We start from the raw sequence: 25,370 nt of genomic DNA, 5'->3' as shown, positions 1-25,370 counted from the left end.
TGTGGAAAAAACGGTTGAGAAGAAGAAAACTAGTGCGCTTCTAAATTGGTGAAGAACATCCGGCCGCTGAGAATTTATGCCGTTAGTGGTCCGGGTATTCCTGAATCAATTGGTCTGCAGCTTCCATGTCTACTCTCTCATTTCATTCCCTCTTCTACTTTCATTTCCCCCGATTCCTCTTAAATTGTAAATGGTTCTTATAATGCCCCACTCCACCCCGTTAGATGTTATTATTATCATTATTTAAATAAGAGATCATCATCATCACCACCATCATCATCGTCATCATCATTATCATCACCACCATTACTATCATCATCATCATCATCATCATTATTATGAAGGCGGTGAGATGACAAAATCGTTAGCACACCGAGATCGATAAAATAAATACCAGTTAAGCACTGGGATCGATATAATTAGTTAACCCTCTCCTGAAACTTCAGGCCATATCTCTATAGTAGAAAAGATTATTATTATTATTATTATTATTTTATGAAAACTCACAGCTTATTTTGCTGGGTATAATAGAAAGTGTCAGCTGTCTAGAGCCAGCAGACTAAGCTGACACTTGTTTACTGGTCATGCTTCAAGAACCCTGCGAAGAATTCCTGCAGTTCCAAGCAATGCTGATTCTTGTAGGTCTCCTACCTTCACACTTGCACCAATCTTTTCCAGCCATGTTGGTAGTTGAGTGCTGATACTTCCAAGAGCACCAATTACTTTTGGTATCACGTCTCTTCTCTTCATTGACCACAACCTTCGTATTTCCCACTTTAAATTGTCATAGTTGTTTATTTTTTCTTCTTTCACATCGATCCTGTTGTCACCGGGGCATGCTATGTCGATTATCGTACATGTTCTTTCTCTTTTATTCACCACAACAATGTCCGGTTTCCGATACCTGGTCGGGTGATCGCACAGGATTTTGCAATTCTCATTTTCGGTGATTCCTTCTGGGGGTTTGTTCATACCAAGGCTTTGCCCTTCGTAGGCCGTGGTTTCACAGAGCTCCCAATGGCTCATTCTTGCCACATTGTCATGGCGTCGTTTGTACTCACGTTGTGCCAATTTGGGGCATTCGCTAACGATGCGCCATACCGTTTCACTCCTCTCACCACACATTCTGCATTTGTCGCTATCAGTAGTGTTGTTGTCTAATCTGCACTTCATATAGTTGGTCCTTAAAGCTTGTTCCTGAGCTGCGCATATGAGTGCTTCTGTCTCTGTCTTCAGGTCACTCCTCCTCATCCATAGCCACTGGTCTTCTGTATTTCTCTTGGCATTCACATCTTTTGCAAACTAACCGTACATTTTTCCTTCCATGTTTTTTATTATTATTATTATTATTATTATTATTATTATTGTTGTTGTTGTTGTTGTTGTTGTTGTTGTTGTTGTTGTTGTTGTTGTTGTTATTATTATTATAGACGTCGCACAGTACACAGTATCGTGAGGTTGTTGATTTGTATTGTTTGTCAAGTCACAACAAGGACCTCAGACAGACAGTACTTTACGCAATATGCGTGCAGTTCCAAGTAATGCCGACTTTTGCAATACACCTAGATTGTAAGGTATTTCTAAGGTTTTCAGACGTTTTTTTTTTTTTCAGATTGGGTGGTATTGAACCCAATGCTCCGATGACAATAGAGATAACCTATTTGTTTGACTCTCATAGCTGCCACATCTTAGCAATCTCAATTCTCAGGTCTCCATATTTATCAACTTTTTCTCTTTCTTTGATGATGATGTGTTGATCTTGCACTGTTACGTCGATTATTAGGTAGCCTTGCTTGTCCCTCCTAAAGGTTACTATATCCGGCCTTCGGTGCACTAACACTTTGTCTGTCTTGAAATCAAAGTCCCAGAGGATTTTTGCTTTCCATTACCATTTCCAGTGTATGTATGTTGGTACCAAAAGCCCGTAACTGCATATCCATACTTACGGCATAGTAGCCAATGGAGGTTTTGGGCTACATTGTCATGTCTACGCTTGTACTCTTTCTGTGCAAGACATTCACAAGCACTAACAATGTGAGTCACACTTTCGACCCTCTTCCCACACATTCTGTAGAAGTCCGATGCACTTGTGTATTATATATTCTTTTTCACTGAGTTGGTATTCAATGCCTGGTCCTAAGCAGCAACGATTAGGCTTTCAGTATTCTTTTTTAGGTCACCCTTGTTTAGCCACCTCCATAATGCTTCCTGGTCTTTTAATTTGTTGGTCTCACAGTGGAACTGACCATGTAATTCCATACAGAGTAGGGTTTCTTTTCTCTCGTTGGCTGTTCGTGATCGGAATTCATGAGCACTCTCAAGTCCATTTTTGGTAATTGCTTCTGCACTAGCAGCATACTGTAGCAGGTCTTCTTTGCTGTTTACCAAATATTCTGCCATGTTTCTTCTTTCACTGCTGATGCACTCCCGTACGCTAATCAGTCCACATTCACCTTTACCTCTCTTCATCTAGAGCTTGTATACATTTGCCTTAGGATGGAGGGCACCATGCATTGTCATTGTCTTTCAGGCAGTGTGATTGAGTTGGTCAATCTCCGCTTGTGTCCATCTCAGGATGAGTGCACTATAGCGGACTACAGCAACAACCCATATGTTGATAGCAGTCACAAGGTTCCTTGAGTTGAGCTTCAATTTCAAGAGAAGTTTGAGTCGCTTGAAATATGCAGTGATGACCTTGTCTTTCATTTCTCTGTGCCAGATATTGTCCAGCTGCAGGATCCCAAAGTACTTGTACCCATCATCATCCGAGTCTTCCATTCTCTTTCCGTTTGGCAATTCTATGCCCCTACAATTTACTCCCCCCCCCCCACCGTTTCAAAGTAAGTACAGGCACGCTTCGAGATACCGAATTCCACCCCTATATCATTGCTGCTCATTTGCAGTCTTAACCAGCCTCTCCATTTCAGGCTCTGTTTTGCGAACAGTCTTAAATCATCCATGAAGAGAAGGTGGTTGAGACGAGGTCTGTCCTTTCTCAGTTCATACTGCACGTTGATTTTACGTAAGACTACAGAAAATGGGATCAAGGCTATAACAAGTAACAGAAGTGAACAAGAGTCTCCTCGGAAGTCTTTCTTTTTTATTCACCACAACAATGTCCAGTTTCTTATGTCTGGTCAAGCGATCACACTGAATCATTGCATCCCGCAGGATTTTGCAATCTTCATTCTCGGTGACTCCTTCTGAGGTTTGCTCTTTGTAAGCCGTGATTTCCACAGAGCTCCTATGGTTCATTCTTGCCACATTGTCGTGGCGTCTTTTGTATTCGCGTTGTGCCAATTTGGGGCATTCGCTAACGATGTACCATACCGTTTCACTTCTCTCATCACACATTCTGCATTTGTCGCTGTCGGTAGTGTTGCTTCGGCACTTCGCATTGTTAGTCCTTAACGCTTATTCTTGTGCTGCACAGATAAATGCTTCTGTCTCTATCTTCAGGTCACTCCTCCTCGTCCATATCCACTGGTCTTCTGTTTTTGTCTTGGAGTCCGTATCTCTTGCAAACTGACCGTACATTCTTTCCTCTTTCCATGCTGTTTCTTTTGTGTGTGTGTGTGTGTGTGTGTGTGTGTGTGTGTGTGTGTGTGTGTGTGTGTGTGTGTGTCTGTGTGTGTGTGTCTGTGTGTGTGTGTGTATTCTTTTCCTCATTAAGTTTTTCTTTCTTTATTCAGTTATCAATTTTAATGACGCCGGACTTCTTCACACGTTTCAAAAATGGTTCCACGGTATTTTTACATACCACCCTAAGCTGTTTTCCTATTTCGATACAATCCTGGCAACTGATCAAACCTCTCCTATCCTTTCTTCTGGATAAATACATCCTATTGGTGTTACTCTTAGGTTGGAAGGCTCCATATACTGTCAATATTTTTCTTGTTTCGGTATCCATTTCCATGACTTCTCTCTTTTGCCATTTTATAATTCCCGCTCCATACCGAAGTGATGCTATTGCCCACGTATTAACAGCTTGGATTTTATTCCATCCGGTAAATTTTGAGCGCAACACCAATCTTAGTCTTCGGAAATATTCCATCCTCAGTTGTTCCTTCATTTCCTTCCTCCTGATTTCGTTGAACTCTAGCATGCCAAGGTATTTATAGCCTTCCTTTTTAATTTGTTTAATCGCTTCTCTATTAGGTAATTAATTCTATCCCTGCTAGGGACTGTACTTTACCTCTTTTCAGGTACATTATACCACACTTCGATATCTCTTTATCAGGTGTGAGTCATAAGTAATGACCATGGGTCCTCTCAACTTTCTCATTCCACTTACATTGACACAACTTTTCTCACAATCCTCGCTGTTCCAAGTAGTTCTGTTTTCTGCAGCATCTCGGTCTTGGTAGTAAGTCCAAGTTTGACAAACCATTTCTGAAACTGGTTTGTCATGTTTCCAAGTTCCCCTCTCACAACAGGTATAATCTCCACATTCCTTAGTTCCCAAAAACGTGCTAACTCGTGCTTCAAATCTTGGTACCTGTCCACTTTGTCATTCTCTTTCTCTGCCACGTGGGTATCTCCTGCGACAGCGATGTCAATAATCCACCCAATATCTTTCTTCTTTCTCAATCATCATCAAATCAGGTCTTCTTGCTTCAATCACATTGTTGCATTTTGCACATTGAAATCCCGTTGCAATTTCACCATATCAGTTTTCATTACAGCCAGCAGTTGGTGTTCATACCACTTGTCAACTCATTCCAAGTTGTATTTCCCACATAAAAACCACCAATGTGCAATTCCAGCAACATTGTTATGCCATCTCGTGTATTCTTGCTGTGCCAAAGACCTTCATTCACATACAACGTGGTTTGGAGTTTCTTCAAAATTACCACACATTCTGCACAATGGCGATTTCGATCGTTTTGTCAATGTGGAATTTTATGTAGTTAGTTCTTAATGCTTGCTCTTGAGCAGCACAAATAAGAGCTTCCATTCCTTTTTTCAAATCTCCTTCCATCATCCAGGCCCATGTCTCATATTTGTCTATCTTTATAAAATTAGAGTCTTTATCCATATGTCTTCAGAACTTCCCATGCATCGCTTTGTCTTTCAACATCGCAGTCTTTTTTTTAACTTCATTTTTCTTGAACTCCTCTTTATTGGTGCAAGACTCTGTGTCTATGATCCCAGCCAATTTAACTCCCATGAGTAATGGGTTTCTGCTGTTCCGAATACACCAACCAAGACTATTTTCTTCACTTCTTATGCAATCTTCGCAGCCTATCACGGCTCTTCCTCCATCTTCTCGTGGTAAGTATATCCTATGCATGTCACTTTTAGGACGTAAAGCTCCATACATTGTCATTTTCTTCCTCGTTTCCCGGTCCGTATGGTTTATCTCTTCTTGATTCTGACCTCTCTAAATGCTTTACCACATCACGTTAGCTCAACCTTCCAACTTTCTATGCTCTGCTGAATAAATTCTCTTATATTATATTATTATAAGGGGATTGTTATCATCATCATCATCATCATCATCATCATCATTATCACCACGAAAAAGCTTTATTTATGCTGCTGCTATAACTTCCAATGTATGTAAACTGCTCTTCAAAACTATAAAGCCAGAGCACTTTTTTTTTCTTTCTAGCGAACTTATACTACCCAGATTCATGAAACTCACCTCTAGATAGAAAATGGAATAAAAGAATTTATTGAAATCCCAAATAAATTAGATAATTGGAAGAAACATACATTTGAAAGCCCCTGTTCAAAACTATAACGCCAGATTGAATAATGTTGCAAAAATGATGCAAAACAGGGAAGTTATGAGATATTTCAATGATATTCTCATGCAATACATCAACAATAGTGTGTCTGACCACCACCTTTCTGAATTACTTCAAAGACACGCGATTTCGTGCTCCCAATCAACCTCAGCAGCAGATCAAATGGAAGCTCTTCCCAGGCCTTCTTTATTGCCGTTTGATGTTCATCAACAAATGAATACTGCTTACCTTCGCTATACACAACATTCGGGAGATATCCTCAGGAATTCTATGAAAGATTAAGGTCGGGACTTTTTTCTGGCCATGGCATGACTTCAACCCCAATTGCATGGAGGAAATTCAAAGTTGCCTTTGTTTTATGGATTGGAGCATTGTCCTGTTGGAATATGTCGATGTATTGTGTAACATTGAAGCGGCCATCCATGATGACAAGTGGTAGCTTCCCATCGGCAGATATTGTTCCCCACACCATTAGACCTCCTCCGCTGTTCTGCCTCTTGGAATAAGTAGAATTTTGCATACATTTATCTGCCCAGTAATACTTATAACCGTTGGAGCCACCCAAGTTCCATTTTTCCTCATCAGAAAACAAAACCCTGGTCCATTCACCATCCGACATCTGATGCTGCCGAGCAAACTCCAATCTAACAGCTTTATGGGAAGGGGGACGATAACAGACGCCATAGCCGCTTCTTCGGATGGTAACCAGGGGCGGATCCAAGGAGGGGGAGCTGAGGAGCACGTGCGCCATTCTAGATAATGTTATCACGCCCTTTTCTCCTAGGATTGTATTCCCTTCAGATCTTGTGCCCTCCCTTCGAAAAATTCTTGGGACCAGCCCTGGTAACCATGGTTCAAAATCACTCTTCTTACGGGGGATGTGGAGGCTCCTTCTCCTACTGATGTCTTGATTTTGGAAACAGAAAAGCAGCGTCTTCTTCACAGCTTTGACAATGGCCCTTTCATCCCTTTTTGATGTAGCCTTCAAGATCTTTCAGAAAATTGCCCACTGACGTTCTGCTTCGCCGAGTCTTCTTGGCAATCTTCCAGTTACTTATTCCTTCCGCTTTCAATGCAAGAATCTTCCCTTGTTCAGTTTCAGAAAGCTTTGTAGCTTTAGGAATACTGGAAATGTAATCTGGATCACGGTGAATACGGTTGAGTCGAATATTTTCCGAAACAATCTGGAAAGAAATGGAAATGTGTCAGTGGCTTTATAGTTTTGATGTGCGAGTGAAAATTGGGAAATCAGATGTTGTAATGTGATAATAAAGATATAGGGTTTGTATTTCAAAGTATTCACAAAATACCCACTTACAATATATCATGCCCCTTAGTCTGCTTAAATGCAGAGCTAAATTTCATGGTAGACCAGAGATCACATAAAATTTACTGGTACTCTTCACATGGAAATTTTTTTTTTTTAAAGTTGAAAATGAATTAAATTACTTTGTTCTTTTTTAATCATATTTAATTTTATCAATTCTTTTTCTGCTTTTAACTTACAGAATAACATTACGCTATTCCAAGATGCTCTGTTGCTTGTATAAATTTCTTTAAAGCTTTAATAACTTTTTCTAAATATCCACACCGCTCTTAGCTACAGCCAGTAGCGCACCGTCTCAGAACCAATCGATTAAAGATTTGAATCTTTAATCACGTCCATACTTTAGCCACAACGAAGATTGCTGTCCAAACTGGCGCTAAATTGTTCTTCTTTCTCCAACATTTCGCGTATCGCTGAACAGAGTTCTTCCGCCGTCTTCACAACATTCTCCATTTCTGTATTCCTATGGACAAATACCGATTGTTCAGCACATCGTCCCTGGATTTGTCTATGTTATATGCTGGTAACAGAACCCATTCGTCTTTCCTTTGAATGTGAATGCTTCCATCTCATTTGTGTAAACACATCATTATGTTTTCGTGGAGGAAGAAAATATCGCAAGAGGTGTTATTCATTACAATGAATAAAAAAAACAAAAAGAAACGTTCTATAAAATCTAAAATGACTTTTCCTCCTCCCAACTATTGTTATTACACATTGTATCGGCCCCTAATTATAGGGAAGCAGACAGCTTCAGGCTAGATCTGTGTCGAGCTATAAATCCTATTTACTTTCTGTTTAACAATAGTTTCTTACATAATTAAACCTGACCTGACGGTCGCCTGTCTACTGTTCGCTGCTTAGTGCAGATGGATTTATTGTTCAAAGAAGGACGGGCGATCATTCGAACTTTGTACATATAAAATGGCGGAGGGCGAGGGGGGGGCGAAGTAAAACAAACTACACTGAAAGTGAAGGGTAAACAATGGCAATAACCGATAATGCTTTCAATTTAATGTATGTATGTGTGTGTGTATGTATGCAAACATGAATGGGAGTGTATGTATGTGTGTGTGTATGTATGCATGTATGTATGTATGTTCATATATGTATGTGAAGGCTTTCTTCCTCCTTTCAATGTACTTTATTACACTGAAAGGAAAGAGAAAAGAATGGCGTTCAACATTTCAGTCTGTGCTCCTTCATCATCATCATTCGATGCCCGTTTTCCCATGCTTGCAGAGGTCAGATGAAATTCGTAGAGGTAGATTTTCCTTCCCCCTTCCTGCTGCCAAAAGCAAAGTAGTATCTCCCAATGGTCAGACATGTTTTTCATGACTGGGAAAGAAGCAATGATGATGTTCATTCACAACCATCACATGATGGCAAGGTTCAAGCTCGCTCAGACGTTGCATACATACAAATATGACATATATATCATGTGTTTGTCTCTCTCTCTCTCTCTCTCTCTCTCTCTCTCTCTCTCTCTCTCTCTCTATATATATATATATATATATATATATATATATATATATATATATATATATATATATACACATACATGATGGGCTTCTTTCAATTTCCATCTACCAAATCCACTCACAAGGCTTTGGTTGACCCAGGACGAAAGCAGAAGGTTCTTATCCAAGGTGGCATGGAGTGGGACAGAACCTGAAACCATATGCTTACAAAGCAAGCTTCTCAACCACACATTCACAAATAAGAAAAAGTGAAAGAGAGAGAGAGAGACAGACAGACAGACAGAGCAAAATGATGCATTATTTGTGTATACAAGAATTTTTCTTTCTCTTTTTCAGATTGCTGTGCCTTTGATTCCATAAGTTGTCCAGTTGTGAAACAACTGACTGAACACTTCTACAGAATTTACCAGACTGAACACCAGTTCTATTATTTATGTTTCTACAACTCCTTCACTGCCATTAGTTATGCATGTAGGTGTGGCAACCCAATTAGTAAGTCATCATTTACATATCATCACCATCATAATTTTCACTTCCAATTCCCAGGCAAGTATGGGTTAGGTGACTTGTTACAGACCAGGTCAGTTGTTATTCAGAATTAGTGCCCTCCCAGTTGGACCAACAAACCATGCCTCACATGGTTTCTATAGCTGGATGCCCTTCCCAACATCATCCACTACACAGAGTTTATTGCATGCTTCTTTCATGGGCACCAACATTTGAAAGATTTATCAAAATTGAAGTCTTCATAACCTCAGGATATTTCTGCTCATTTGGCATTATTCTAAAGAATGTACTGGTGGTATTTTGTCCTAGCAGTACTAATGTGGCTTTGTACCCTACAAGACAGAAGGGTTCCCTCGCTGCTCTACATTATCTCCCGATGTTTAGCACACCATGACCAATGGTGAGGTTGGGAGCAGGAAGGCAATTGTTGAAAGGAAAGTGTCCCTCTAGCCATGCCTGCCTCTAAGAAGCTATGTCTATATCTTGTACTAACACTAATTTAATGCTGAGTGGATTTGTGAGTAGTATTCCAAAATCCCAAACCAATATATCCTTGGTTTCTGATTTCTGCAAGAGTTAAAAGTCCTTTTTGCTAGCGGCTGGGATTATAAAACAACCATTCTTTCCACAGGGATATTTTTTATAACAGAAATAATTCATTGAAAGTTGCTTAAAAACCTTTGATTGTCATATTGAAGAATTGGCACGAAATGTTCCTCACTGATTTATGTTATATTTTATTTTTCTATCCTTCTTTGAGAGTTACAAGAACTCATCTTTAGCCAATCTTTGTTTTCCAATCTTTGTTTTTATACATTCAATACTTCTGTTCTCTTCCTTTTTTTTCTCTGTTCACTTTGAGATTAACAACACCAGTTCAATAAATTTAGATCACCTTGAATCTAACAAAGACAACTCATTTGAAATCTTTATACTTCAACAGACAAAATATGTGGAATCAGAAGAGAAAGTCCAAATTTCTCACCCAACATTATGACGTACATAATTGGAGGAAGAGAAGCAGAAGACTGTGAATTTCCATGGATGGCTTTTATCAAAAGTAGGAATCAAATATGTGGAGGATCTTTAATTGATAACCGACATATAATTACAGCTGCCCATTGTATGTAAGTAAATTAAAACACTTTATGTGTGTGTGTGTGCATATGTTTTTTATTAATAATCAGCAGAAGTTACAGAGTGGCTCAAGAGCCAAGAGTTTTGTGTATTGGCACTTAACAAAATGGTAAATGCCAATGCATAAAACTCTTGGCACTTGAGCCACTCTGTAACTTCTGCTGATTATTATTAATAATAATAACCCTTTCTACTGAGGGCACAAGGCCTGAAATTTATATAAAGGTGTTGAAATTTAAAAAAAAATAACAATACAAATAAATTATAAGTTATAAAGCTGAAAAAGAAAATGGGAGATGTGAAAAAAGCCTACATATATGTTTCAGTTCCCTCCCCTAGTTGATGTGCAAGTCTAAGCATTTGGTTCTATGCTAAGAATGGCATCATTTCTAACTGTATGGGGCAGAAGTTCTTCAGGGTTATTGTGAGCTTATAGAAGTAAGGTTAACATTTTTCTTGGAAGGATACATACAAGGCTTTGGTCAGTGCAAGACTATAGTAGAAGACACTTGCCCAAGGTGGCACACAGTGGAACTGAACCTGGAACCATGTAGTTGGGAAACAAACTTCTTACCACACAGCCTTGCCTATTAATTTTCCTTTCAAATTTAATTTTTAATCACTTGCCACGTTTTATTTTTGATGTCTTTCTCATTCTCTGTATTTTTATGACTTGTTTCTACAAATACAAACAATTCACTCTGTCCAGTTTTTAATTTTAATTCAATTTTCACTCACCTCATTGTTTACATATTTTCCCATCACTGTCCATTGCTTTCATCCAACAAGATCTGCGTTATTTGCAATAGTAACTGCCCGATCCAATCAGCCTGGAATGTTTATTTGATAAGAAGCAATCAGGAATACTTGTATATACTGTTAAGCTATGCTGTTCTTCTAAATACCTGTCCTGATAATCTTTGATCTGGCCTCATATGTTTCATACTTTCTGTTCAGCAACCGTTTCATTAAGACAAAATTCATTGAATGTATAATTACATAATTATGATACATTATTGATTAAAATTTATGCTTTTTTGCTAAATATGTAACTCTTAACGATCATCTTAGCTGATTATAGTAGAGATACTTGCAAGCTAGTCATCATCATCATCATCGTTGTCATCATTTAACGTCCGCTTTCCATGCTGGCATGGGTTGGATGGTTTGAATGAGGACTGGCAAGCCAGAAAGCTGCACCAGGCTCCAATGCCATCTGGCAAAGTTTCTACAGTTGGATGCCCTTCCTAATGCCAACCACTCCGAGATTGTAGTCGGTGCTTTTTATGTGTCACTGGCACGAGAGCTAGTCAGGCAGTACTGGCATTGACCACACTTGAATGGTGCTTTATACATGCCACCAGAAATAAAGCATTGGTGGTGCTTTTCCTGGCACAAACCCAAACTGCATCTCATCTAGACTGACTCTCTCCCTAATTGTTTGGACTATGACCCTCTCCATGACCTTCATTACCTGATCCAACAACTTGATACCTCTGTAATTATTCATATCTAATGCATCACCTTTACCTTTGTAGCAGTTGAATATAGTGCTACTACACCAGTCATTGAGTATGACTCCTTCGCGTATCACCTGGTTAACTATATGGGTGACTAGGCTATAGCCAACACTGCCAGATATTTTGAGCATCTCTGCAGTGATTCCTGATGGGCCGGGGGCTTTCCCTGTCTTCATGCTCTTAATTGCTTTAACTACCAAGGTACTGTCAATTTGGATAGCTGGTCCCTCTGTTGGGTCGACATGTGGCAGACTTTCTTTCTCCCATTCATTCCCTTTATTAAGCAATCTATTGTAGTGGCATCTCCAGACCTCTTTCTTTGCAGCCTCGTTTAGTGCAAGCGTACCATCATCCATGCAAACACATTTCTCTCCTATGACATCATGATTCTCTCTCACACACTGTCTTGCAACACAAAACACTTCAAGTCTTTGGTCCTCACGGCACAGAACATTGGCAGATTTTTTTCTTATCTGCTTCCCCTCTGACTAAATAAACCTATCCCCTAGCTTCCCTTGACTACCTACCATCTTTTTCTTCAGAAAAAATGATGAAATAGTCTTCCTCTTCTATCATTTGTCTTTGACAGAAACAAATAGCCAAATACACACTCCATCCAAATTGTTTTTTGCCTTTCATTTCTTCAGGGTTAGTAAAATAAAGTACAATAACAGTTAAGTACCAATACAATGAAGTACTAGGGTTGATTTCACCAACTAAGGTCTCCCACCAAATTTCAGATTTGTGCCTATACCAGAAGCAAACATTATTAATAAAGGGGAAAACATTCATTATCAAATATGAGAAATAATTGGTGGAGCAACCGAATCATTAGAATGCCAAACAAAATGGTTTGTGCTACTTGTTCTGAATCTTTACATTCCGAGTTCAAATCCTGCCATGGTCAACTTCACCTTTCATCCTTTTAAAGGTTCATAAAATAAAATTCCAGTCAAGTGTTGGGGGTCAATGGTATCAACTAAATCCCTTCTTTCATAATTGTCAACATTAAACCTAAGTTAGAAAAGAAAAAGCCCCCAAAAATGCTGCTAAGAATCTTGTCTGCTGGGGTAGGGATTCTGCCAGCTTGACAAATTCTTCATAATAATAATAATGTATTCGACTAAAGGCACATCATCATCATCATCATCATCATCGTTTAACGTCCGCTTTCCATGCTAGCATGGGTTGGACGAAGGCCGGAAAGGTTGGGGGAGGGAGCTAGTCAATTATATTGACCCCAGTGCTCAACTGGTACTTAATTTATCGACCTTGAGAAGAAAGGTGGAGTCAGCTTTCATAGAATTTGAACTCAGGACATAGAGACCAAAGGAATGGCACTAAATATTTTGTTCCCTGCATGCTAATGGTTCTGCCACTTCACAGAATATATAAAAATATTTTTATAAAATTTTAATATAAAATATTATTAATAAACTTATTTGCCTCAGAGAGAACAGACAACCAGGTGAAATATTTGTGTCACTGGGAACAAACGACAAAGAATTTATAAGAAGGGTCTATGTATCAGAAGTGAAAATCAACCCCTCCTATAAGGACTGCCAGTATCATATAGGTAAGTTATTTTGTTACAATTCTCCTTTTATAATCTCTACCCTTGTGTCTCAGAAGGTTCTAGAAGTGTCAATACTTGGCTGTAGTGTTATTAAATGTTAAGTGCAAATGTGGGTGTGTGGTAGCGAAGTTTGCTCCTCAGCCACATGGTTTAGGGTTTAGCCATACTGCATAGCACCCTGGGAAAGTGTCTTCTATTGCTCCAGTTATACCAAAGCCTTGTAGATGGAAATTGAAAAAAACAAACCTGTCATATATATATATGTATATAAATGCACATAAAAAGCACCATTCGAGCGTGGTTGATGCCAGTGCCGCCTGACTGGCCTTCGTGCCAGTGGCACATAAAAGCACCCACTACACTCTCAGAGTGGTTGACATTTGGAAGGGCATCCTGCTGTAGAAACTTTGCCAGATCAGATTGGAGCCTGGTGCAGCTTCATGGCTTACCAGTCCTCAATCAAACCGTCCAACCCATGCCAGCATGAAAAGCGGACGTTAAACGGATGATGGTGATGATGATGACATACACACTCATAAATCGCACAGCAACATAACAGACTACACTTTAGAACATTTCATGGCAAGTTAAAACACTTGTTCATTATGTTTCAGCAGAATTATATGTATATATATATATATATATATATATATATATATATATATATGTGTGTGTATATATATTAATCAAAGGACATACTGAGTATATCTGCCTGCTGGAAATAACAGTCAAAACTCTTATTTAAACTGCTGAAAAAATAACACTGATAATAACTACAGGAATCAACCGTCCAAAGGCAAACGGGTCAAGAAAATCATTCAACATACCAACATATAGCACCCAGCTAATATATTTTCTAGAAAATATATAGCAGATGGTTGATTTCTGTAGTTATTATCAGTGTTATTTTTTCAGCAGTTTAAATAAGAGTTTTGACTGTTATTTCCAGCAGGCAGATATACTCAGTATGTCCTTTGATTAATGTAAATTTTAATCTTTCAACTATTTAATGCTTTTTGAGAGGCTTGCAATCACCTATATTATTAATTCTGTTATTATCAATTTACTTTAATTATTACATTAGATAATAATAGAGTTAATAATATCTTTGCAAATATTCACTCCTGAATTATTTGCTCATTATTGGAATTATATATATGTGTGTGTGTGTATGTAGAGACAGACAGACAGACAGGGAATGCAACATTGTATGAATTTAGAAAATAATGTATAGTCCATCAAAGAAAACTGTGTTTAAAAGCAAGTTATTTGTCCCAATTTTAAGAATCGTTTTTATCCCACATTTTCAATGAATCCGCTGTCAGCATCAACATCTGCTTCAATGCAGTGTTGCAAGAGTTGACACAAGATGATGTCTTTATCAATTTTGGACATAGTGCTGATTTACACCGGACTTGAGCAGTTGTACGATGAGGTGGGCGGCGAGGTTGATTGACCTCCCTCTCAACTACATCCCGTACATGATTGTCCAATGGATTAAGGTCCAGTGAGCCAGGAGGTGACAGGTGGCAGTACAATGTTTGACATAATGAGGGTGTTATTAAAATGTTTGTTAATTAAGATGTTTCATCAAATAATTACTAATATACTCCACTGAATATTGCCAAGAAGTTTTTGTTCCTGTGTGTGTGTAGGCACAATATATATAATATACATAAGTTCTAACCCAGCTAAACTGAATCACTTTGAAAAAATAGTTCTGGAACGGCTAAATGTATCTCAGACAGCATCAATGTGTAGTGGTTAAGTGTGTGTTAAGGTGAACAAATGCGATAGGTGTATGTGGATGCCTTTGAAGTAAACAAATAAATGACATCGATTCATAGTTAAAATAATTCATTTACTGTACTTGTATTTGCCTTTGCTATACAATATTCTTTACTACATGTAATTGTTGACAACTGCTACGAGTTGCTAGTAATAGAAACAGGGAATGTCTGTGGAGGTGATGTGTCAGAACTGAATGTGTTTTTGTGTGTGTCGTTCAGCTGAGAAAGTAGTCTTCCATGAACCTTTCTATCTGCCAGTGTGCCTTGAATCTTTCAGTCTGTCTGCATCCTAGTCCTTCCTTTCTGTCTGTCTCTCTCTCTCTCTCTGTTAACCACAAATGTCTCAATTTCTTCTGCTTTCAGTCAATGACATTGCAATTCTAACTCTGACAGAAGAAATCCTGCTGTCGAAATGCATCAGTCCAGTGTGTCTCCCTGTCATGGAATTTCCCCTCTCAAACACTGACAACTGTTTTGTTACTGGATGGGGAAAAGATGCAGGTGAGTGGGGAACACCCAAGTTGTATTATATTTACTTGCCTGTTGATGATGATGATGATGGTGGTGGTGGTGGTGGTGGTGGTTATTGTTGTTTATGTTGATGGGATCTATGGATGGCTGAGCTCAAAGAATACCAGACAAGGAGCTGAGGAACTGGTACATCAATGATTGTCAGCTGCACTGTAATACGACCAACAGCCTCTCTTCTGAGTTCAACAAGTTCCAAGTAGGCATCTCAAGGTGGAATGTCTCAACACTGGAAACAACAGTTAATGAATGACTCTTCTCATTGTTGCAGCTGAAAGTCAAGGACCTCAGATGGCACCCCTTCCTTGCATCTTGAGCCTTTGTTCTGGATGAAGAGACTCGATGGGCCCAGAGGTCTCTTCTAACCCAATTTACTGATGGAGTTAACTCCCTCTACATTCATACTCTCGAGAGAAAAGCTGAACATTAGAAGCATCAGTTGTGGCGTGCAAGAGAGACGATTGCGCTGGTATGGACATGTGGTGAGAATGGAGGAGGATAGCTGCGTGAAAAAGTGCCACACCCTAACAGTTGAGGGAACCCGTGGAAGAGGTAGGCCCAGGAAGACCTGGGCTGAGGTGGTGAGGCAAGACCTTCGTACATTGGGCCTCACCGAGGCGATGACTACGGACCGAGAACTTTGGAAATGTGCTGTGTGTGAGAAGACCCGGCAAGCCAAGTAAGATCGTTGCCAGTGCCCCTGGACTGGTTCTTGTGTGGGTGGCACATGAGATGCACCATTTTGAGCGTGGCCGTTGCCAGTACCGCCTGACTGGCTCCTGTAGGATTTTCGAGCGAGATCGTTGCCAGTGCCCCTGGACTGGCTTGTGCGGGTGGCACATAAAAGACACCATTTCGAGCGTGGCCGTTTTCGTGCGGGTGACACGTAAAAGCACCCACTACACTCTCTGAGTGGTTGGCGTTAGGAAGGGCATCCAGCTGTAGAAACTCTGCCAAATCAGACTGGAGCCTGGTGTTGCCATCCGGTTTCACCAGTCCTCAGTCAAATCGTCCAACCCATGCTAGCATGGAAAGCGGACGTTAAACGATGATGATGATGATACCCTTCTTCCTGTTCGGTTGCCAAACCCAGGCATGCCATCCACTACAAACACCAGTGTAGCTAAGAACACAGTAATGCTTTCTTTTAGAGATGGCATCCTTTAACAGACGCTAAAGAATGTCTTACTACCATCAGCACTCATACAGAATGCCAGAGACTAACCTAGAATTTCTCAGTGCACACGTCATTGTAAGACAGGTGCTGGTGTTGACAGTTCTTTTGACCATTGTTGTTTCTGTCCTGCTGGGGTCCCTAACAGCCCTCCCTCCCCCACCAGGCTGCAAATAATTTGCTGGTTTGTGAAAGTGTTGTCAAGATAGAATTAATTAAGGGCACACAAAGCTGGGATGATTAAAATACAGGTGTGTACATTGATTCCAAACTATTTTGGGAGAGGAATTCTCCTTATGGATAATGTGAAAAGCATCATCATCATATCATAAACCATATGACATGTGTTACTGCATCATTAAACTTCATCAGCTGCAGACCCTGAAACCATGTTGATAGACCACTCAAGTTAATCTTTATATTTGTTTATATCAATCATTATTGCTAAATAAAATAAAATTATATAATGAATTTTTATTTTTCTCTCTTAGAAGCTGGTAATGTCCAGAGATTCCTCCGTAAAGTCAGAATTCCAATATGGAACACTACAATGTGTGAAAAATATGCTTTTGGATTCAGTAACGGTATGTTATGTGGTGGTTACATTAACGGTGGCAAAGACTCTTGTGGTGTAAGTAATTTCATGCATTCGTTAGAATCTCGTTACATTTTATGCTTGTAAAGGATGAATGTTGAGATAAGAACCTTTCACTCAAATATTTCTACTCAGCTTTTGAGTGGAAGAAACTTCCATTCAGAAAACAAAATGGATTTCTAATTTGATTCTTTTTATTGAGACCTTATCTGGATGTCAATGTTTTCTCACACATAATTATGTCGGTGCTAATACGTGTCACATAGAGACTCCCTTTCTTCCTTTGCTTAAGTTTAATCACAGCAAGCGACATAACTCAAAATAGCAAATATTCAAAATAAAGAACTCAATTGAAATTAAACATGGGTTGACGGTAGATGAGTTTTCTGTTCATATTTTCTACTTTCTCTACCACATACATATAAAATACAATGTGTGTCTCATCGGTCATTCTAGGAGAAAGACGAGTGAAACAACAGAGTGGGAGTGGGTGTCAGTCACAGGTGCTAAAGCAGGTGAACAACATTCAAAGGTTGTGTTCTGAAAACGCTGGTAGTTTAATCAAAATAAAACTGCAAGTTTATTCAGCTAAGAATTCAGAGTTATTTCCCTTGTCTGTCTTAGAAATTCTTTCTACAATAAAATAATAATAGTTTCAAATTTTGGTACAGACCCAAGACCAATAAATGTAGGGGAGGGATGCCAGCAGAATCTGAAATTAGAACATAAAAATAGATGAAATTCTGCTAAGCATTTCATCCATCTTTATGTTCGGATTTCAAATTCCACTGGCATTGATGTAATCCACTGACTCCCTCCCCTACATTTACTGGCCTTGTGTCTGTACTAAAATTTGACCGTTTAACCTAGGGTCAGTTTTAACCAGAATGTCTAGCATTGTTGGAATTATTTGGTGGGGCTTTGATCCTTCTGAAAAGACAATATCTTGCATTATTTTAAAAATTGGTTTCAGTAGCATTATTCTTATTATGAAGCTGGCAGAATGGTTAGCATGTTGGACGAAACGCTTGGCAGTATTTCACCCGTTGCTGTGTTCGGAATTCAAATTCTGCCGAGGCCGACTTTGCCTTTCATCCTTTCGGGGTTAATAAAATAGGTACCAGTTATGCACTGGGGTCGATGTGATCGACTATCCCCCCTCCCCTCAAATTTCAGGCCTTGTGCCTATAGTAGAAAGAATTATTATTATTATTATAATTATTATTATTATTATTATTATTATAATTATGATTATTATTATTATTATTATTATTATAAAGGCAAAATACTTTGCAGTATTTCTCTCAACTCATCATGGTTGACTTTGCCTTTTATCTTTACAGGGTCATCATCATCATCATTTAACGTCCGCTCTCCTTGCTGGTATGGGTTGGACAGTTTGACTGGGCTGGAAAGCTGGAAGGCTGCCCCAGGATCCATTCTGTTTTGGCATGGTTTTTTTATGGCTCGATGCCCTTCCTAATGCCAACCACTCTGAGAGTGTAATGGGTGTTTTTACGTTCCACCATCATGAGTGCCACCAGCGTGCCACTGGTATCAGCCACAACTGCCATTTTGCTTGGCTTGATGGGTCTTCTTCTCAAGCACGACATAATGCCAAAGGTCTTGGTCATTGCCTCCGTGAGGCCCAACACTCAAAAGGAGCTTGACCACTTTGCCTCCTCAAAAGGAACTCAGCCACCTCACCTCTGTGAAGCCCGCTCAAAAGGAACTCAGCCACTTTGTCTCCATGAGGTCCAATGCTCAAAAGGTACTCAGCCATTTTACCCCCATGAGGTCAAACGTTCAACAGTTGATTTGCTTTTTACATGCTACCAGCACAGGTGCACTTGGCAAAATAAATACCAGTTGCACACTGGAGGCCAATGGAATCGATTCATCCCCCCACCCCACAAATTTCGCCAGAATTTGAAGCCATCATTACTATTAAGATGGCACACTGACCAAAATGCATTGCAGCATTTCGTCCCTATAGATTTAAATTCTACTGAGGTCAATTTTGCCTTCCATCCTTTTGGGGTCAATAAAATACATACTGGTCAAGCATGGGGGTCAATGTAATCAACCTATCCCCTCCCCCAAAACTGCTGGCCTGGTGCCAGAATTTGAAATCGTAATTACTATTGAGTGAGAGAGCAGCATATGCCATCAAAGTGACACTGGGGTACAAATATACAAAGCCCAGTACATCCATCATGACTACTCGTCTGATAAGGGTACACCAGGCACATACATCGCAACCATATGTGCACGACATGGTGACATCGTATTAAGATAAAACAGCATTACTACTACTACCACTACTACTATTTGATTGTTCTGAAAATAATGGCCGCTCTAAGTGTTGTGTTTTGAAACATAATTTTAATTCGCCATGATAGATCGCTAGCCACTAAACCTTTTTCTATTTTTCTCTCTCTGTTTATTTCTGTGTTCCTTTCTGTCGAAGAGCGTAGGCTCGAAACGTAAAAGACTTTCTCACTTTCCGAGTGTTAAACTAATACATCTGTTTGTTGTTTACTCACCCATCTTTGTCTTTTGTTTTTTTGTAAATTCTCACAATTTTAATTATATTTTGGGTGAATTTCAACATACTTAATAATTAATGTATGCTCTTCAATAATTTTCTACTTATTTCAGACAGAAAACATTCTTGAAGCATAGGCGCCCTTAATTATGAACATGACAGAAAAAGACCTTCACTTATTTTTCTTGCATGAGTTCGAGCTTGGGTCCAACGTCTCCCAAACTGCTGCCAATATCAACAGAGCATGGGGAGAGGGGTCCATGAGTGATCGCACAGTACGAAGGTGGTTTCAGAAACTCCGTAGTGGTGATGAGAGCCTTGAAGATGAAGAAAGTAGAGGACAGTTATGCAGTCTTGACAATGAACAATTGAAAGCAATTGTTGGACAAAACTCACGTCAAAATGTCAGAGAAATGTCTCAGGCACTTGGTGTCGGTATAGCAACGGTCTCATGCAATCCGCAGAAGATTGGTAAGGTGAAAAAGCTCGATTAATGGGTACAGCATGACCTCAATGGAAATCAAAAAGTTTGGCATTTCGAAGTATGCTCGATGCTCTTTCTGCAAAGCACTAATGTTCCTTTTCTTGACCAAATACTGACTTGTGATTAAAAGTGGATCCTTTATGGTAATTGTAAACAATCATGTCAATGGCTTGATCATGTATTATGGTGACTGTCTGGTGGTCTGGAAGTTGGTGTTGTCCCTTACAGCTTGGTTGTGGACAGCAATTACTGTTCTCCATTACAGCTTTGTTGTGATCTGCAGCTGGTGTTGTCCATTACAGCTCTGCCATTGTCTGCAGTTGGTGTGGTCCATTTGCAGCTCTGTCGTGGTCTGCAGTTGGTGTGGTCCTTTTGCAGCTCTGCCGTGGTCTGCAGTTGGTGTGGTCCTTTTGCAGCTCTGCCTTGGTGTGCAGTTGGTGTGGTCCATTTGTAGCTCCGCCGTGGTGTGCAGTTGGTGTGGTCCATTTGTAGCTCCACAGTGGTGTGCAGTTGGTGTGGTCCATTTGTAGCTCCACAGTGGTGTGCAGTTGGTGTGGTCCATTTGCAGCTCTGCTGTGGTCTGCAGTCAGTGTGCTCCATTTGCAGCTCTGCCATGGTCTGCATTTGGTGTGATCCATTTGCAGCTCTGCCGTGGTTTGCAGTTAGTGTGGTCCATTTGTAGCTCCACAGTGGTCTGCAATTGATGTAGTCCATTTGCAGCTCTGCCGTGGTCCATTTGCAGCTTTGCCATGGTCTGCAGTCGGTGTGCTCCATTTGCAGCTCCGCCGTGGTCTGCATTTGGTGTGATCCATTTGCAGCTCTGCCATGATTTGCAGTTGGTGTGGTCCATTTGTAGCTCCACAGTGGTCTGCAATTGAAGTAGTCCATTTGCAGCTCTGCCGTGGTCTGCAGTTGGTGTGGTCCTTTTGCAGCTCTGCCGTGGTCTGCAGTTGGTGTGATTCATTTGCAGCTCTGCCGTGGTCTGCAGTTGGTGTGGTCCATTTGCAGCTCCGCCGTGGTCTGCAGTTGGTGTCGTCCATTTACAGCTGTGCCGTGGTCTGCTGTTGGTGCGGTCCATTTGCAGCTCCACCGTGGTCTGCAATTGGTGTTGTCCATTACAGCTTTTTGGAAGCCAATCAGAGCATTACAGCAGAGGTTTACCGCAATCAACTCACTTGCAAAAGATGAGATCTGCATTGGTGAATCAGTGTGGCCCAATTCTGCTCCATGGTAATGCAAAGCTACATGTTGCAAGAATGACGCTACAGAAACTCACAGACTTGGGATATGAGACTTTACCACATTCTCCATATTCTCCTGATCGTTCACCCACTGACTACCATTTTTTAAAGCATTTAAACACGTTCTTAAGTGATAAAACTTTCAGTTCCAAACCAGAGGTGGAATCAGCTTTCAATGATTTCTTAGCAACGAAGCATAAATAATCTCGTTGATCGATGCCAGCAATGCATAGATGTTCATGGCTCATACTTTGACTAATCAAAACATTTCTATTGTTAATTTTTCCAGAATAAAATTGTTTCTGAAATCGGCCATTAATTTCAGAACAACCTAATACTACTACTACTACTACTACTACTACTAGTGCTTCCCTAGACAGTGAAATGGCAGAGAAAGGGAGAAGTGGGCAAAACAGCTTGCAGCATTTAGTTGCACCATTTTATATTCTGAGTTGAAATGTTATCACTAAGATTTACATCTGATACAACCTTATGTTATATGGCTTCTGTTAACCTTTAACCTTTTAATGGATTTTGTTGTTTTTTTTCAGGGAGATTCTGGAGGACCCTTGATATGTCCATCAAACAATCGTTGGGTACTGACTGGTATTGTCTCTTATGGAATGGGATGTTCCAGACCTCATTCCCCTGGTGTCTACACAAATGTACGACATTATTTAAACTGGATTCAACAAACCATTAACTGAAGATCTTTCAGTCTTTTACTCTTTCTCCCAGTTTTGTTTTTTTTTTTAAAGAAATAAAAAAATTAGTTTTCTTAAAACTATTTTTGTCATCATTTTAGGTCATTGCAGGATATTCTATCCCACAAAACCACATTATTAATGTGGTTAAGAGCATGGGCTACTAACCCCCAAGATTCCGAGTTCGATTCCAGGCAGCGACCTGAATAATAATAATAATAATAATAATAATAATAATAATAATAATAATAATAATATCGAAAAATACCTTAGGAATAAGAACCCAGGTTCAAAATTTCCCCAAGACACCTGATGAAGGCTGGAGGGTATATCAGCCGAAACGTTGTGTTAACAACAAACAAGATGAGGACAAATATCCATCAAATGTAAATAATGCCACGGTGGTGCATCAGCATGGCCGCAGCTCTGAGCTGAAACTTTGAAAAGAAAAAAAAAAAAAAAAAATGTAAATAATGCACATTATTATAATTATTATTATTATTATTGTCATTATTATTACTGTAGTTTTCAAGGCATCAAGCTGCTAGAAACTAAAGGGTAATGCCAGATGAAATATTTAGCAGTATTTTGTCTGTCCTTATGTTCTGAGTTCAAATGCTGCACACATCAACTTTGTACCAGTCAAGCACTGGGGTCAATGTAATCGACTAGAACCCACCTCCCCCCAAATTTCAGGCCTTGTGCCTTTACTAGATAGGATTGTTATTATTGTTGTTGTTGTTGTGGTGGTGGTTGTTGCAGCAAGCTGCCAGAAACATTAGAGCATCAGAAGAAATGATTAATGTTTCTTCCAACTCTATGTTCTGAGTACAAATTCACCCTTAATCAACTTTGGATTTCATGTTTTTTGAAAACATTATTATTATTATTATTATTATTATGATTATTATTATCATTATTAAGGCAACAAACTGGCAGAATTGTCAGCACGCTGGACGAAATGCTTAGTGGTATTTCACCCATCGCTATGTTCGGAGTTCAAATTCTGATGAGGTCAACTTTACCTTTCATCGTTTCGGGGTCAATAACACTGGGGTCGATGTAATTGACTTATCGCCTACTCCCATATTTCACGCCTTGTGCCTATAGTAGAAAGGATTATTATTATTATTATTACTTTATCTACCCTGAAAGGATGAAAGGAAAGTCCACTTCGGCAATATTTGAACTCAGAACATGAAGATGGACAAAATGATGCCAAGCAATTTTCCTGGCATGCTAACGATTCCACCAGTTTTCTGCCTTAAGTAATTATAATAATTATTGTCATCAGAGCATTGGGTTCAATACCACCCAATCTAAAACAAAAAAATCTGAAAACCTTAGAAATACCCCCACAATCTAGATGTACTGCAAAAGTTGACATTACTAGGAACTGCACACATATTGTGTAAAGTACTGTCTGTCGGAGGTCCTTGTTGTGACTTGACAAACAGTACAAACCCCCTGGTAGACGCAATATCTTCAATCAACAACATCACGATATTGTATACTGTGCAACGTCTATAATAATAATAATAAAAAGGATTATGATGCTAACGATTTGGCACAAGGCCAGCAATTTGGGGGGAAAGAGGTTAGCTGATAGCACTGACTGCAGGGAGATGAAAGGCCAAGTTGACTTTAGTAAGATTTGAATTCAGAATGTATAGAAAGAGTTGAAGCAAATGCTTCAAAGTATTTTATACTAACACTCTATCGATTCTGCTAGCTCACCAAATAATAATAATTTGCAACCTTTTGAGACCTTTGGTGACATGCCATGCTTGAGAGGACCGGTCAAGCCAAGTGAAATCATAGTCATGGCCGATGCCAGTGTCATGAAACTGGCACCTGTGCCAGTGGCACATGAAAAGCACCATTCAAGCATTGAGCCTCGTGGGAGCAGTGACAGGTGACCAAAACCTTTGGCGATATGCCATGCTTGAGAGGACCGGTCAAGCCAAGTGAGACTGTAGTCGTGGCCGATGCCAGTCTTGCACAGCTGGCACCCGTGCCAGTGGCATGCAAAAAAGCACCCATTACATTCTCTGAGTGGTTGGTGTTAGGAAGGGCATCTAGCCGTAAAGACCATGCCAAACCAGACTGAAACCTGGTGCGGCTCCCCAGCTGACCAGTCCTCAGTCAAACCGTCCAACCCATGCCAGCATGGAAATTGGGTGTATGATGATGATTATGACGATGATGATGATGAACGTCTGCTCAAAATTGTTAAGAAGAGGAAAAGAATCAAATCAATGCCAGTTCTTGGCTGATTCTTATGGATCTTGGGGAAAGGAAAAGAATTTGGCAGAATTTGAACTGAGAATGTAAAGAGATGGAACAAACAGAGCAAGGCATTTTGCCCCCCTGCTGTTGATATTTGTTTTACGGGGGTTAAATATTTGTAACCCTCTCTCCCCACAAAGGGAACAAGTAATCCCTTTTAAATCATAACAGGCCAAGATTTGTGGCAACTTTTGTGGCATAGAAAAAAAAAGAAATTTTTTGCTAATTATTTTTGCTTGCTGGGTCAGGAGGAAGGAGCAGAGCCCACAGTCATCACAAGCCATTTGGGACCAGTAAGAGGGAGGGTTTGGTAATATTCTATCTAAGCTGACACAAGGTGGAAAGTCATGAGAAGGGGCTCCAGAAGGAAGGTCTGGGGAAGAAGGAATGGTTATAGGAGTTAGTGTGGGATATGGTGGGGAGGTGAACACAAGACAGGTGATGAGAGGAGGAGAGATGAGTGAGGTGAAAGTGGTTGATGGGACATGAAACCAGCCAGCTCTGAGGAAATGAGGCCACTGTGGTAACATTAAAGAAGAACATTAAACGATGATGATGATAAGAGAGATAACAACAATCTACCTGGCAGGTGAGAGGCTGAGATATGTTTGAGTGATATCAATACAGTTTTGGTAGCATCCCGAGATGAAGAATTTGTAGAACTCACATAGAAATCTGTTGGCATCGTTCACTTACAATATATTCTTCATATTCTA

The 25,370-nt window shown here is 39.8% G+C and overlaps 1 protein-coding gene and 1 long non-coding RNA gene across 3 annotated transcripts in view; one reads left to right on the top strand and one right to left on the bottom strand.

Moving 5' to 3' along the window:
• LOC106869035 (serine protease 33) overlaps window positions 1-22,448 on the top strand; it is a 24,389-nt gene extending 1,941 nt beyond the window's left edge. The window contains exons 2-7 of one of the 2 annotated variants that reach the window (XM_089350158.1): window positions 8,898-9,053; window positions 10,012-10,195; window positions 13,177-13,301; window positions 15,455-15,592; window positions 17,285-17,377; window positions 22,213-22,448. In XM_089350158.1, coding sequence (XP_089206284.1) covers window positions 8,898-9,053; window positions 10,012-10,195; window positions 13,177-13,301; window positions 15,455-15,592; window positions 17,285-17,377; window positions 22,213-22,364 — 848 coding nt within the window. In that variant the 3' untranslated portion in view covers window positions 22,365-22,448. Of the gene's footprint in view, window positions 1-8,897; window positions 9,054-10,011; window positions 10,196-13,176; window positions 13,302-15,454; window positions 15,593-17,284; window positions 17,425-22,212 lie in introns of both variants that reach the window. The other variant, XM_014914538.3, reaches the window with a different exon arrangement.
• Window positions 6,573-25,370, bottom strand: LOC149135863 (uncharacterized). The gene is made up of 3 exons (XR_016241349.1): window positions 25,237-25,370; window positions 10,944-11,035; window positions 6,573-6,937 (listed from the first exon to the last, which is right to left on the bottom strand). It is a non-coding gene; the product is annotated as an uncharacterized LOC149135863 (long non-coding RNA).

Source organism: Octopus bimaculoides, chromosome 4, assembly GCF_046866305.1.
Source record: "Octopus bimaculoides isolate indiv1 chromosome 4, ASM4686630v1, whole genome shotgun sequence".
Taxonomy (NCBI): Eukaryota; Metazoa; Mollusca; class Cephalopoda; order Octopoda; family Octopodidae; genus Octopus; species Octopus bimaculoides.
The sequence above is the reverse complement of the archived record's forward strand: the minus strand, read 5'-3'. Positions and strand labels throughout refer to the sequence as shown.